The 15,138-nt window shown below is 40.2% G+C and overlaps 1 protein-coding gene across 1 annotated transcript; it reads left to right on the plus strand.

Annotated features, from left to right (window-relative positions):
- Nucleotides 1-2,000: 2,000 nt before the first annotated feature.
- Nucleotides 2,001-4,307, plus strand: sox11b (SRY-box transcription factor 11b). The gene has a single exon (XM_024419759.2). The coding sequence runs from the start codon at nucleotides 2,171-2,173 to the stop codon at nucleotides 3,281-3,283; it is 1,113 nt and encodes a 370-aa protein (XP_024275527.1). The 5' UTR covers nucleotides 2,001-2,170; the 3' UTR covers nucleotides 3,284-4,307.
- Nucleotides 4,308-15,138: the final 10,831 nt, after the last annotated feature.

The following is a 15,138-nucleotide window of genomic DNA, read 5'->3' on the forward strand; positions in this document are numbered from 1 at the left end:
TTTAGGGTTCTGCTATATATGCCACACATACACACACACCTATTGCAAAATTGTCAAACTGGACAATATGTCACTATGTGTGTGTGAGCTATATGTAACCAGCCTAATCTGATGAGAACACTGGGGCCTGAGTTGTCTGTTTTGGTAACGCACTTGAAGCTGGGTCCTGCCACACTACTCGGTGTACTTCCTGAGGAAAATGAATGCTGGTGAGTGCTCTCCCCCCTCTATACCCCTTCCCCCTATCTCTCTCTCTGCATTTCTAATGTGCCATCACATGATATTGAATGGGGGGAAGGTAGAGTAGAAGAGTGGGTTTGCTGGAGTGCTGGTAAATGAATGCCCTCTAGGGGCCAAAAAGAGAGCTAGAAAAAGCCTTACAAGAGGGGAATCTGGCACCGGGCAAATAAGAACTGATGCTGGGGTGGTCTTTAGAGAGAGGCTGTTTTGTTCCTTGACACAGCAATCTATGTGCCAGTCTTTGATAATGTCTCTCTCTCTCTTTGTGTGTGTGTGTGTGTGTGTGTGTGTGTGTGTGTGTGTGTGTGTGTGTGTGTGTGTGTGTGTGTGTGTGTGTGTGTTGTGTGTGTGTGTGTGTGTGTGTTTGTGTGTGTGTTTGTGAATGCATTTGTGTTCAGGGATAAATGCACAGTAAGTACATAGAGATGTACCATAGGTTATATTTCTCTCACTAATACACTCGCCTAGACTGTGTCTGTCACTGAATGCATAAAAAGTACAGTTGCCATCCTAGTGGGAAGAAACTAACAAACAATAGAAATGAATGACGATCACACTTCTGTTTTGTTTTCAACACAATAGGGCTTCAATTCACATCATTATAAAACTAGAGTAATAGTCCTCAAATCACATAGCATTGGTCACATACACTTATTTAACAGATGTTATTGCGGGTGTAGCGAAATGCTTGTGTTCCTAGCTCCAACAGTGCAGTAATATCTAACAATACACAACAATACACACAAATCTCAAAGTAAAAGAATGTAATAAAGAAATATGTTGTATACATCAGATGTCTGTTAAACAAAAGAAGAGTGAAATACACACCATAAACACTCTTATGGTTGCTGCCTAGATAATATATATTATTGAGGTCAGGTGCCACCATCAGTGTCTTATCCATTCAATAATATAGCAACCTGTTTGGCCAGAGATAACAATCAGTGGTGGAAAAAGTACCCAATAGTCATACTTGAGTAAAAGTCTAAAAGTACTTGGTTTAAAATATATGTAACTATCAAAAAATGTAATTGCTAAAATATACTTAAGCATCAAAAGTCAAATGATAAATAATACAAAAATCTTTAAATTAAGCAAACCAGATGGCACCATTTTCTTGTTATTTTAATGTACGGATAGCCTGTGGCACACTCCAACACTCAGACATCATTTACAAATGAAGCATGTGTGTTAGTGAGTCCGCCAGATCAGAGGCAGTAGGGATGACCAGGGATGTTCTCTTGATAAGTACGTAAATCTAACCATTTTCCTGTCTTGATAAGCATTCAAAATGTAACGAGTACTTTTGGGTGTTAAGGGAAAATGTATGGAGTAAACAAGTACACTATTTTCTTTGGGAATGTAGTGTAAAAGTAGTCAAAAATATAAATACTAAAGTACAAAAACCCTGAAAAACGACTTAAGTAGTACTTTAAAGTATTTTTACTTAAGTACTTTACACCACTGAAAACAATGCAATACAATAATACTGTTTTATGGACTGTCTAAAAACTGATGCACTTATTTTTGACTTTCCCAATGTAGTATCTTCCCATCTAATCCCTACCATCAGTGCATTCAATATTCCTGTCTCGCACACCCACTGAGGTATAAATCCAGACAGCATGAATAATTCCGCCCACATGCCCCCACCACCAATGAAATCTCGTGTGGCAGCAAAGGGTTAAAATAATGTCTGGCGGCCGCTGGGAGGAGTTAAGAGCCGTGATTGGGTACTAAAAAAATGACGTAACCGATATGAAAGCCCAAAGAACTAGTTAAGAGGGCAGTTGATAACTTTGAGAAAGAGTTGTTTGAATGAGCTGGAGGTGTAGAGTGACCAAAAACTAGTTAGCAAAGCAAGGAGTTAGCAGAAAGTGACTGTGGGTATTTGAAACCCTGCAGTGCCTTTGAAACATACGACGGAAACATGGTGCAGCAAACAGAACACAGCGAGACGGAGAGTAGCTTGTCCAGGGAAGCTACAGACACGGAGGAAAGCGAAATGATGGCGTGCAGCCCGGTACCACTGAAACCCGTGAAAGCCGACTGGTGCAAGACAGCAACCGGTCACATCAAACGACCCATGAATGCATTTATGGTGTGGTCGAAAGTCGAGAGGAGAAAGATCATGGAGCAGTCTCCGGACATGCACAATGCGGAAATCTCCAAACGACTTGGAAAGCGGTGGAAATTGCTGAAGGACAGTGAAAAGATCCCGTTTATCAGGGAAGCCGAGAGGCTCCGGCTACAACACATGGCTGATTACCCCGACTACAAGTACCGACCCAAGAAGAAACCAAAGCTCGACAGTTTCACTAAACCAGCGGTGCAGTCACCGGAGAAGACCAGCCTCAAACATGTAAAAGCTCCCAGTAAGAAATTCACTAAATTGAAAACTACTAAGGTGGTGAAAACGAGACCGTCTCACGACCCTCGCTACGACTATGTTTTCACCAGCTTTAAAACTACTAGCAAGTCTGTAAAAAGGGAATATACTGACGATGAGGATGACGAAGAGGACTACGAGGAGGAGCTGTCCTCTCGGATTAAAGTGGAGGAGGACGAGGAACCGATACCGTACAACATCGCCAAAGTGCCCGCGAGCCCCACTTTGAGCTCCACTGCCGAGACAGAGGGCGCGAGCATGTACGATGAGTCTCGGAATCCGAACACAGCTTCCAACAGACTGTTCTACAATTTCAAGAACATTACCAAGCAGAGCACAACTTGTCCTGCTTCACTCTCACCAGCATCTTCATTCAGGTCCGTGTCCAGCTCGTCCAGCTCCAGTGAAGACGCGGATGATTTACTGGTTGACTTCAGTTTAAATTTAGCATCCTGTGCTCACGGAGCGGAGCTGGGGAACTCGAATTCAGGGAATCTCTCTCTTTCCTTTGTGGATAAGGACTTGGACTCTTTCAGTGAGGGCAGCCTCAGCTCTCACTTTGAATTCCCAGACTATTGCACCCCCGAGCTGAGCGAAATGATCGCAGGGGATTGGCTTGAGGCTAACTTTTCAGATTTGGTATTTACCTACTAGCTAACTAAGTACAGAAGGAGTCATCCTCTGGTAGTAGGTGGGACAGCGTTATGATCAGCCGGTTCCCTCCCCAGCGCTGTTATTACCATGGAGGGAAGGGTGTCCTCCATGAACTGAACCAAGATTCGTTACAATGTGGTACCATTGCAAAAAAAAGTGACATTCATGTCACCCTGACAGGGTTTTATTGATTTTCTTCGGGTCTGCAGTGAAACTGCTCAAATTAAAAGTGGACCACAAAGAGTAGAATCTGAACTATGCATTCCCGTCCTACTTGTAACCACTTGGGTTCTGAAAGCACGACTGGGCAGATGCAGGCTAAATCTGAGACACTGTTCATTCAGGATGTGTAACTTTTCAAAAGGTTTTATGTGATTTTTCTGTATTTCACAAAACTGTTTTTTTCTTATCAGTTCCGAATCCCTACTGGTATGGAAAAGTAGGCTAAACCCGCTGTAGAACACAGGTATGACAGGAAGCAGCATTTTGATACATAACCAACATACCTCATCTTTAAAAAAAAAAAGTAAAATATTTTCAGGCATATTTTTGTACAGTTAAACTAAGGGAATGTTCTTACTGTGCTTTCAGTGAGTTTTTTTTCAGGCACTTCTAGTTCTACCCGGTTTCATTTTAGTTTAGCACACAAGGGTTAAACAATATAAATTTGCATCTAAATGCCTTGCGTTTATTTTAAGCTATGTATGTACAGAACTAGATCAGATTTGGGGTGTTTTAAGGAGTTAAGTTGCAATTGGGGAATATAGACCTCATTGCTGGTACTAGATTCAAGATTGTATATGTTCTGTAAAATAGTAAAGTTAGGAGTTTATGTATATCGGTGTGAATGGGTCCCAGATAGCAGGTGTGAAACTGCATTTTCTTGCATTTTATCATCTTAATGGCACATATTGTTTTCATTATTTTGTGCAATATAGGCTACTCTTAAATGGATCATCTGCGTTACTTGTCGTCATGCTGAAGGCTGTATCTTGACAAAACTAAATAAATCAGCTGGAACTGGTTCAACTGAATTTGCATGTTTTGTTATGGGGCCATAATTGACAAACACTATTGGAATTTTAGAGCTTATTTGAGCAAGTGTAGCTGCTGTAAGGACAACTCTAGTTTCAATGATCTCAAATAGCATGTGATTGTAGTGTCTTCATTGAGTGTGAATAGGGCATTTTATTGTGAGACCTTCACATGCATGAGAAGTACACTGATATGACACCTTAGTTGCAGTGATAGTTAAACTTCAGCAAACCAGGGCTCTACGCTGACCAATTTTTACAAGGAGCATGTGTGCACCTAAACTTAAAACATGTAGCCGCACACAAATCCATTTAGTCGATGACAAATTTGACGTAATGAAGCTGGAATCCTTAATTATTCTAGGCAATTTAGGTATATTCCCATTTATGACTTTGCAGGGTGGTAAACGTGGCTCCTGAGAATACCCTTCAACTACATGAAGCCAAAGAAGTACACTATTCAGCGCCAAAGAGACTTAACTTGGTGAGTCAAAAATACTCTGGTCTCCACCTCCCCTCCTGATGTCAGCATGACCAACTGAGGTGGAATGACGACACTGGGTGCAACCCAAATGGCACCCTATTCCCTATAGTACACTGCTTTTGACCAGAGCCCTACATTGGAGGTGTCATAATACCCATAAAACCTAGTGGTCAAAAAGGGTAATGGTTAAAAAACATTCCTTTTTCCCGTTGAGGATTTTAGAAATACTTAAGGGCTGTGTTTTGTGTAGTTTTGTGTAGGCTTACCCTGGCATGATGTTTTAATAACCATGTACATCTCAGACACGGTGACTTTAATCAATATATTTGGCTCTATTTACTCTCAGATTTGAAAATTGCTAATTAGTATCCAAGAAGAAATACAAATCTGCAAGCTACTGCACTTCATATCTATCTGACACCTTTGCCAACAGGTATTGTGTCAATTTAAAACTGTCACAAGACAGTTCACAGAATTGTCCATTTAAAGAAATGTAGCCAATTTATGAATTACTACATTTCGCTAAAAGATGGTTAATCCAGAGATTCTTACCTTTGCCTCGATTTGGCAGTCTCGTCCAGATCATCCTGGCATTTGTAGTTCTTTATGATAGCCACATTAGCAGCTAATTAGCGTTTCATTTTGGGGGGTAAATACAGGCGAATATATTGATAAAAGTCACCTTGTCCTAAAGAGATTTACATGGTATCAAAACGAAACACCAGGGTAAGCCTACACAAAACAGCCCTTATTTTAAATGTTTCTAAAACTCCCCTATGGGAAAAATGTATGGTAGGTTTTATGGGTATTATGTCTCATAATGTGGTACGCTTTGGGGAGTAGAGTATGCAATATGGTGCCATTTTAAGAATGATGACACTCTTCTTCACTGGTGATAGCTCTCTGTCACATTTGGTAGCAAAGCTCACTTCAAAACATTAGATAATCTAGGCCTAGCTTTCACTCTGTTTTACCATTAATGCCATACCATTATCACTTGCTTCGAGCCGGATAGCCGATAACCTACAATTTGTATCTATACAGCCATTTAAATATACTTTACATTTACTTTACCATGATGACAGAACAATTCAATCCTCACAGAGCCCCAAAAGCTGCATATTCAGGGGCGGCAGGGTAGCCTAGTGGTTAGAGCATTGGACTAGTAACCGAAAGGTTGCAAGTTCGAATCCCCGAGCTGACAAGGTACAAATCTGTCGTTCTGCCCCTGAACAGGCAGTTAACCCACTGTTCCTAGGCCGTCATTGAAAATAAGAATATGTTCTTAACTGACTTGCCTAGTAAAATAAAGATAAAAAATTCCTAGATGCAATTAGTGTGTGTATGTAGTACTTGCCATATTTTGGTGGCATCTTCACGCTGGATGCATCCCAATTGGCTCCCTATATAGGGCACTACTTTTGACAAGAACCTTATAGCTTCTAAACACATTCAAGCCATGATAAGATAGTGTTGTCCAGTCCAACTCCATGGCTTTTGATGGATACGAAAACAGGTACTTTTTCATAGTAACACAAGACCGACTGCAGTAGTCAACACGTGGGAACCAGGCCACTCTCAAAAAGCATCAGGTATTCTCCAGCCTCTGCTCAGCTCCTTCCAAATTCTTATCCTCATCCTAGTACTTCAATATAAAACCAAAATGAGTTGTGTACTGTTTTGCTTATTGTGTCTAATTGCACCAGCATACCGTCCATCCACATAGCCATTGATATAATAGGTCTGTCTGCCCTATGCCCTGAAATGATAGATATAAATGAACACCCACAAAAATGTTTGTAGCTGTTTGAAAGGCTATACTAAGTGTGTATGAAGGGATAGGACGTATTGACCCAGTTTAACATGAGGATATCCCATTTGAATGTACGGTATGTTCAGAGTCTACAGTATATGCATACAGTGCATTCGGAAAGTATTCAGACCCCAGACCCCATTTTGTTACGTTACAACCTTCTAAAATTGATTAAATAGTTTTTTCCATTGGCATTCTACACACAATACCCCATAATGACAGAGTAAAAACAGGTTTTTAGACATTTCAGACCCTTCACTCCATACTTTGTTGAAGCACCTTTGGCAGCGATTACAGCCTTGAGTCTTCTTGGGTCTGACGCTACAAGCTTGGAACACCTGTATTTGGGGAGTTTCTCCCATTCTTCTCTGCATATCCTCTCAAGCTCTGTCAGGTTGGATGGGGAGTGTCGCTGCGCAGCTATTTTCAGGTATTTCCAGAGATGTTAGATTGGGTTCAAGTCCGGGCTCTGGCTGGGTCACTCAAGGACATTCAGAGACTTGTCCCGAAGCCACTTCTGCGTTGTCTTAGCTGTGTTCTTAGGGTCGTGGTCCTGTTGGAAGGTGAACCTTCACCCCAGTCTGAGTTTCTGAGCACTCTGGAGCAGGTTTTCATCATGGACCTCTCTATACTTTGCTCAGTTTATCTGTCTCTCGATCCTGACTAGTCTCCCAGTCCCTGCCACTGAAAAACATCCCGACAATATGATGCTGCCATCGCCATGCTTCACCCCATGGTGCCAGGTTTCCTCCAGACGTGACACTTGACATTCAGGCCAAAGAGTTCAATCTTGGTTTCATCAGACCAGAGAATCTTTTTTTCTCATGGTCTGAAAGTCCTTTAGATGCCTTTTGGCAAACTCCAAGTGGGCTGTCATGCCTTTTACTGAGGAGTGGCTTCTGTCTGGCCACTCTACCATAAAGGCCTGATTGGTGGAGTGCTGCAAAGATGGTTGTCCTTCTCGAATGTTCTCCCATCTCCACAGAGGAACTCTGGAGCTGTGTCAGAGTGATCATCGGGTTCTTGGTCACCTCCCTGACCAAGGCCCTTCTCCCCCGATTGCTCAGTTTGGCCGGGCGGCCAGCTCTAGGAAGAGTCTAGGTGGTTCCAAACTTCTTTCAGTTAATAATGGACGCCACTGTGTTCCTGGGGACCTTCAATGCTGCAGAAATGTGTCTGTACTCTTCCCCAGATCTTTGCCTCAACACAATCCTGTCCCGGAGGTACATACGGACAATTCCTTCAACCTTGTGGCTTGCTTTTTGCTCTGACATGCACTGTCAACTGTGGGACCTTATTTAGAAAGGTTTGTGCCTTTCCAAATCATGTCCAATCAATTGAATTTACCACAGGTGGGCTTCAATCAAGTTGTATAAACATCTCAAGGATGATTAATGGAAACAGGATGCACCTGAGTCCAATTTCGAGTTTCACAGCAAAGGGTCTGAATACTTATGTAGATATGTTGTTTTTAACAAAAATTATTAGCAAAAATGTCGAAACTTGTTTTCACATTGTCATTATGGGGTATTGTGTTTTAGATTACGGATTTATATTTATTTAATCAATTTTAGAATAAGGCTGTAACGGAGCTGATATGTGTATCAGCTCTAGCCTACCACACAATATGTGTTATTGTATGCCTCCTAAATTGAACCCTATTCTCTATATAGTACACTACTTTTGACCAAGGCCTCTGGTGAGAATATAATTATTGATGGGATAAAGAGTGAATAGCCATTTGGGAGTCATACTTTATATGTGCATTTGAATGTGTCAGCTGTAGCACTACCACACAAGATGTGTGTGTGTGTGTTATTTCCTTTGGGTCAGAGTCCTTTGTGCTCCTTCTCTTATTGACATAAGATGTTCTTCCTGTTGGAGAAAAATTGCTGGCGAGGAGAGAGCAGATCTAGTAACCCACAGAACTTCAAGAAAGAACGGCCTGAAATCATTAGCAAACACCGCACACAGATGAAGCTCAAGGCTCTTACTCTCCTAATGTTGTTTAGAAAATCTACGCTTGGCTTGATTTTTATTTAGTGGAGAGAGGCTAGAGAGGGCTTGTTCAGCCTTGTTGCAAATGTACTACATTGTGGACTAATTGTTGTTTATGTGATGTATTTATTTGCAATTTTACAGCTGTCCTTCCTGCTCCTGCAACACTTAGTTCTGCCCCCGTCCCATATGGGTTGTGTACCAAATGACACCCTATTCCCTATTTAGTGCTCTAGTTTTGACCAGGGTTCTATAGGGGAATATGGTGCCATTTGGGACATAGACATGGACTGTGATTTGTCCCACACGCACCAGAACACAATGATATGGAAATAATTTGTTTCTTGTGGTGTGGCTGTGGCCGCGTGCATCTTCAGAACAAATGGAACAGAATATAGTCTCATGGATCAGATAAAGAGTTTATCTATTTAATCTATTATGATCTGTACCATCTTAATAATTCTCATTGGTGAGGCCAGAGATGGGCAACTTTGATGGGGGTGGAGGCCACCAATCTGAATTCATGATGAGGAGCCGCAGTTACTCCCCCTCCTTAATTTCGTGCAATTCTACACATTTTGCCATGGGGTGTAGAGCAAATGTTGCTGCTGTTTTAAAGCTAGTTTGCTGCAATTTTACACATTTTACTATGGGATAGAGAGAATATGAGGTCATTTTTAACTAATTTCATTCAAATTTGTACGTTTTCGTGTTCATTTCGTGCAATTCTACTCATTTTGCCATGGGACGGAGAGAAAAATTAGCAGTTTTCAGCTAATTTCCTTCAATTCTACTCATTTTGCCATGGGACAGAGAGAAAAATGAGCAGTTTTCAACTAATTTCCTTCAATTCTACTCATTTTGCCATAGGGTGGAGAGAAATGTTAGCAGTTTTTAATATTCTATCTGAGTTGACTAACAAAATAAGGGGGGCCCCCTGGGCTCTAATTCGACCTTAATTACTACAAATTTAGATAGCTGGCGACTAGACTAATTTACTAATCTAAAAATTGTTAGCTGACATGGGCTAATTGAGTGACTTATGACATAACAAGAGGAAAACTGATGATGCACAACCAAATTTCGAAATTGTACCTTGTGTATTCCACTACTCTACCTCGCAACAGTAAGTTGAGACCCTAACTGAGTTTTATTATTTATAATTTTGTTATTTTTTGGGAAATTGATCCGCATGCCAGTTCCCCATCCCTGAGTTAGGTCTACCGGTGCTCTTCCAACCAATGTACAGTGATGCCTGAATTTCAAACTAAACAAAATAATCCCTACATTGGATTGTGGAACCAGTCTCCCTGCCTGACCAGTGGTCCATACCGATTGTATAACAGCTTACCAGCCCAGGGTCGTATTCATTAGTGCATACCGTAGCAAAACATTTTGCAATGGAAAAGAAAAATGTTTGTTATTGGACAAGCTCAAGTAGTCCTTCCCTGTTTCAGTCTGTTTTCTTCCTTTTGGTCCAAATGAATATGACCAAGCTCACTCCTTCCTTTGCCGCATATGAGGAAAGTCACTATCTTGCCTGCCACCAAGATGCAAGGGTTTGATTATACAGTCCCTGTTCTTTTCATGGAGAGCAGTGCTGTATGTCACCATTCAGTGTACTCAAAGATCCTTGCACAGCCCCTTTTCTTCTTTTCCCATCTTTTGACTGCTGTAAATAAAGTTATATAATAAACTGTGTTGTGTTGCTTTACAATGTGCAATGCTTGTAATTGAGGAGGCTTGATGATATGATACTTTATCTCCTCCAACGGCATTATCTTTTCCGGGTAAGCAGCAAAAGAAGCAAAGACGAGTAGGCTAAGCAGTAGATGATAAAACCTTTATTTTCTATTGTTATATAACACCTCCTTCCATGTGGCTATCCTCAGAACCACTACCAAAGGGAATGTTATTTTGACTTGGCCAGTGAACTCCCCATTGAAATTTATTTCAAATCTAATACACGCCCAATTCCACTGTGTGCACACGGCAAGACAACCATTGTAATTCTCATTATGTGGCTCCCCCTCTCACCATTCCTTAGGTTGCCCAGGTTACCCTGTCAGAGCGAGTGGCTCAACTACTCCCCAGTTGCATCAGCACTCAGTAGTGAGTCCCAAATGGCACCATATTCCATAGTGCACTACTTTTGACCAGGACCTGGTCAAAAGTGGTGTACTATATAGGGAATAGGATGCCATTTGAGACACAAGCAGTGTTAGTCAGTGGCTCTAATTTGAAAGTCGATCTGGTGCTGTGGCTCGCTGCATGATTAGCACAGGAAGCTGAGTGTGCTACGGGGTTCATTGTGATGAATGCAAGACTCAGGCCTTCAGGGGGTTTAGTCTCTAAAAGAAGTGACCTCTGTCTCCAACCACGCCAAGGTTACGTTCCAAATGGCACCCTATTCCCTTTATGGTGCACTACTTTTGACCAGGGTCCTCATTTATAAACTTTGCGTTTGTACAAAATATGCGTCAAAACGTGTGCCAGTTTTCATGCAAAATTTGGCATTTATAAAAACGAAACTTGAGAATGTGCTTATCCTCCCGCAAACTTTAGACCATGCATACATACTGTTTCTAGTGGTTGATGTATTGCATTGCATGAAAGCAATTGCCAAGTAGTAGCCTTGTGACACTCTTATTCATAACAATAAAACAGGGAGCTAAATATATGATGACTCTTATTCATAACAATAAAACAGGGAGCTAAATATATGATGACTCTTATTCATAACAATAAAACAGGGAGCTAAATATATGATGACTCTTATTCATAACAATAAAACAGGTAGCTAAATATATGATGACTCTTATTCATAACAATAAAACAGGTAGCTAAATATATGATGACACTTATTCATAACAATAAAACAGGTAGCTAAATATATGATGACACTTATTCATAACAATAAAACAGGTAGCTAAATATATGATGACTCTTATTCATAACAATAAAACAGGTAGCTAAATATATGATGACACTTATTCATAACAATAAACGGGTAGCTAAAATATGATAAGATACAATCATTTATCATAAGAGCAGCTAAAATCAATTTATTTTATCTTTGCATTCTAAAATAATTAGAAATATGCATCTATTTCCTATATTTATTTCATTTCCATGATCCTTGCAAAATAAATTCCTCACCTTTTCTGACTGTGATGGTTTCATACTTGCGAATGAGCCTATAGGCCTACAACAAGTTAGGATAGGCTACCGTTCATTCCATCTCTCATTTAACTGGACCGTCTTCCCAGTAGCTGAGTAAATAGATAAGCTATTTCAAGTATTTTTCTTTAAGCGATCCGATCCAAAGCGCAGGTTATAAACATAATACATCATACATACAGTGCTTTCATGAAGTGTTCACAACCCTTGACTTTTTCCACATTTTGTTTTGTTACAAAGTGGGATTCAACTGGATATAATTGTCCTTTTTTGACAACGATCAAAAATACTTTGAAAATACTCTGTAAAGTCAAAGTGGAAGAAAAATTATAACATTTGTAAAAATATATAACTAATATATCTTGATTACATAAGTAGATGTCAATACATGTTTGAATCACCTTTGGCAGCAATTACAGCTGTTAGTATTTTTGTGCAAGTCTAAGAGCTTTCCAGACCTGAATTGTGAAACATTTGCCCATTATTCTCAAAACAATTCTTAAAAGTCTGTCAAATTGGTTGGTGATCATTGCTAGACAACCGTTTTCAGGTTTTTACCAAAGATTTTCAAACAGATTTAAGTCGAAACTGTAACTCGGCCACTCAGGAACATTCACTGTCTTCTTGGTTAACAACTCCAGTGTAGATTTGTCCTTGTGTTTTAGGTTATTGTCCTGCTGAAAGGTGAATTAATCTCCCAGTGTCTGTTGGAAAGCAGACCGAACCAGGTTTTTCTCTAGGTAAACTCCCCTGTCCTTAACGATTACACGGATACCCATAACATGATGCAGCCACCACTATGCTTGAAATCATGGAAAGTTGTAGTCAGTAATGTTTTGTATTGGATTTGACCCAAACAGGACAAAAAGCTAATTGCTTTGCCACATTTTTGCTGTATTACTTTAGTGCCTTGTTGCAAACAGGATGCATGTTTTCTAATATTTGTATTCTGTACAGACCTCCTTCTTTTCACTCTGTCATTTAGGTTAGTATTGTGGAGTAACTACAATGTTGTTGATCCATCCTCAGTTTTCTCCTATCACAGCCATTAAACTCTGTAATTGTTTTAAAGTCACCATTGGCCTCATGGTGAAATCCCTGAGCGGTTTCCTTCCTCTCCGGCGACTGAGTTAGGAAGGACGCCTGTATCTTTGTAGTGACTGAGTTTATTGATACACCATCCAAAGTGTAATGAATAACTTACTAACCATGCTCAAAGGTATATTTAAAGGGATATTCAATTTCTGCTTTTTATTTTTACCAATCTACCAATAGGTGCCCTTTGTGTAGCCGATGTGAAATGGCTAGCTAATTAGCGGCGGTGCGCGCTAGTGGCGTTTCAATCGGTGACGTCACTTGATCTGAGACCTTGAAGTAGTGGTTCCCCTTGCTCTGCAAGGGCCGCGGCTTTTGTGGAGCGATGGGTAACGATGCTTCGAGGGCTGTTGACGTGTGCAGAGCGTCCCTGGGTCGCGCCCAGGTCAGGGCGAGGGGACGGTCGTAAAGTCTATACTGTTACATTTGCAAAGTATTGGAAAACCTCCCTGGTCTTTGTGGTTGAATCTGTGTTTGAAATTCACTGCTCGACTGAGGGACCCTACAGACAATTGTATATGTGGGATACAGAGATGAGGTAGTCATTAAAAAATCATGTTAAACACTATTATTGGACACAGATTAAGCCCATGCAATTTATTATGTGACTTGTTAAGCAAATGTTTCCTCCTGAACTGATTTAGGCTTGTCATAACAAAGGGGTTGTATACTTGTTGAGTCAAGACATTTCAGCTTTTCATTTTTTATTAATTTGTAAAAAATTCCAAAAACAGAATTCCCGTTTGACATTATGGAGTATTGTGTGTAGGCCAGTGACAAAAACATGTAAATGTAATCGATTTTAAATTCAGGCTGTAATTTTGGTTGTTGTTGAAAAATCAAAGGGTCTGCATACTTTCTGAAGGCACTGTACATCATAACGATAGCAGAATAAATTCATCACCATTTATGGCCATGATGAGTTCATATTCCCGAAGTAGCCATAAAACAAATGACCATGCGCATCTCATTTAATTGGGCCTATTAGATAGGCTATTATAATTTCTACTTTTTGCTCTCCTTGCTCTGAGAACGGGAGGATGGTTCATAACATACAGTAGAATTTAACAGGTGAACAGACAGTTGATATTTTGCAGTGAAGTGTGTAGACTACCACTGTAAGTATAGCCTACTCTAGTAAAAAAAAATGTGTACGAGTAGACAATGCTTTAGAATTTGTGGGTAATGTAGCATATTTAGCTTCGGAAAAAAAGTAAATGCAACTTCAAATGATTTGTTGATAGGTCAACAACAATTTGCAAATGTTTTTGTCTTTCAGAAGCGGTCAGATAGTTTACAGCAAATGGTACTGCAAAAGAAAACATTCTGCCAACACCTCCAAAGACATTTGAACAAGTTCACCATTGTTATTTATTTTAGATACTGTCTTGGCATAATTCCAATACTTCTGAAGTATACAGCAAATAAGGGTGTTATTGTCACCATAAATGGTGAATGATGGCCGTTTTTCAGGCAGAGTTATGATGCTCGTTCACGCATGCACAGTTTTATGACAGGTTTGATTTATAATGGGAAACATGCGTATGTATGCCAAGTTTATAAATGTCAATATTTTTGCGCATGTGCAGTCTTTTCAGAAAAGGCACATGCAGATATTTAGTGTAAAATATACACAAACGTTATAATTGAGGCCCCAGAGCCCTATGGGTCCTGGTCAAAAGTAGTATACTATGTAGGAAATAGGGTGCCATTTGGGACACACTTTGTGCCTTCCAGAATCCAGACCAAACAAGGTCCGAAATAAGGTTCCTCTGCAATGCATGTTTGTCTGGATTATTACACTGTGTTTAATTCATAATCTTATCTGTGTTTAATATCATGATCTCCTCAGGTTTAGATGTCCCTGCCTATCAGAAACATCTAAGACAAATCTAAGATGGCTCAGTTAAATATGCCCCCTTGGTCTTCCTCTTAACTCTGTCACTGGTTGAATACCAAATAACACCCTAGGGCTCTGGTCAGAAGTTATGCACTATGTAGGTGTAATTTCAGACGCAGTCATTGTGGAGAAGTTGAGCTGAGGAATGACCATTACAACTGTTCTAAGGGATGTCAAGACTATTCATAGGCACTTTTCCCATCAAATGACTTTGTTGTTGTTGTTGTAATGTGATTTCATTTAAATTGCTTTTGAAGTCAGGAAGTAACATTTAAGGAGAAAGGACAGATCATTGCGAGGGTTTTTAGAGGTTCATGGAAAACAAAACAAATCACTAATTGCGCAGACTTT

Source organism: Oncorhynchus tshawytscha, linkage group LG05 (assembly GCF_018296145.1).
Source record: "Oncorhynchus tshawytscha isolate Ot180627B linkage group LG05, Otsh_v2.0, whole genome shotgun sequence".
NCBI classification, from domain to species: domain Eukaryota; kingdom Metazoa; phylum Chordata; class Actinopteri; order Salmoniformes; family Salmonidae; genus Oncorhynchus; species Oncorhynchus tshawytscha.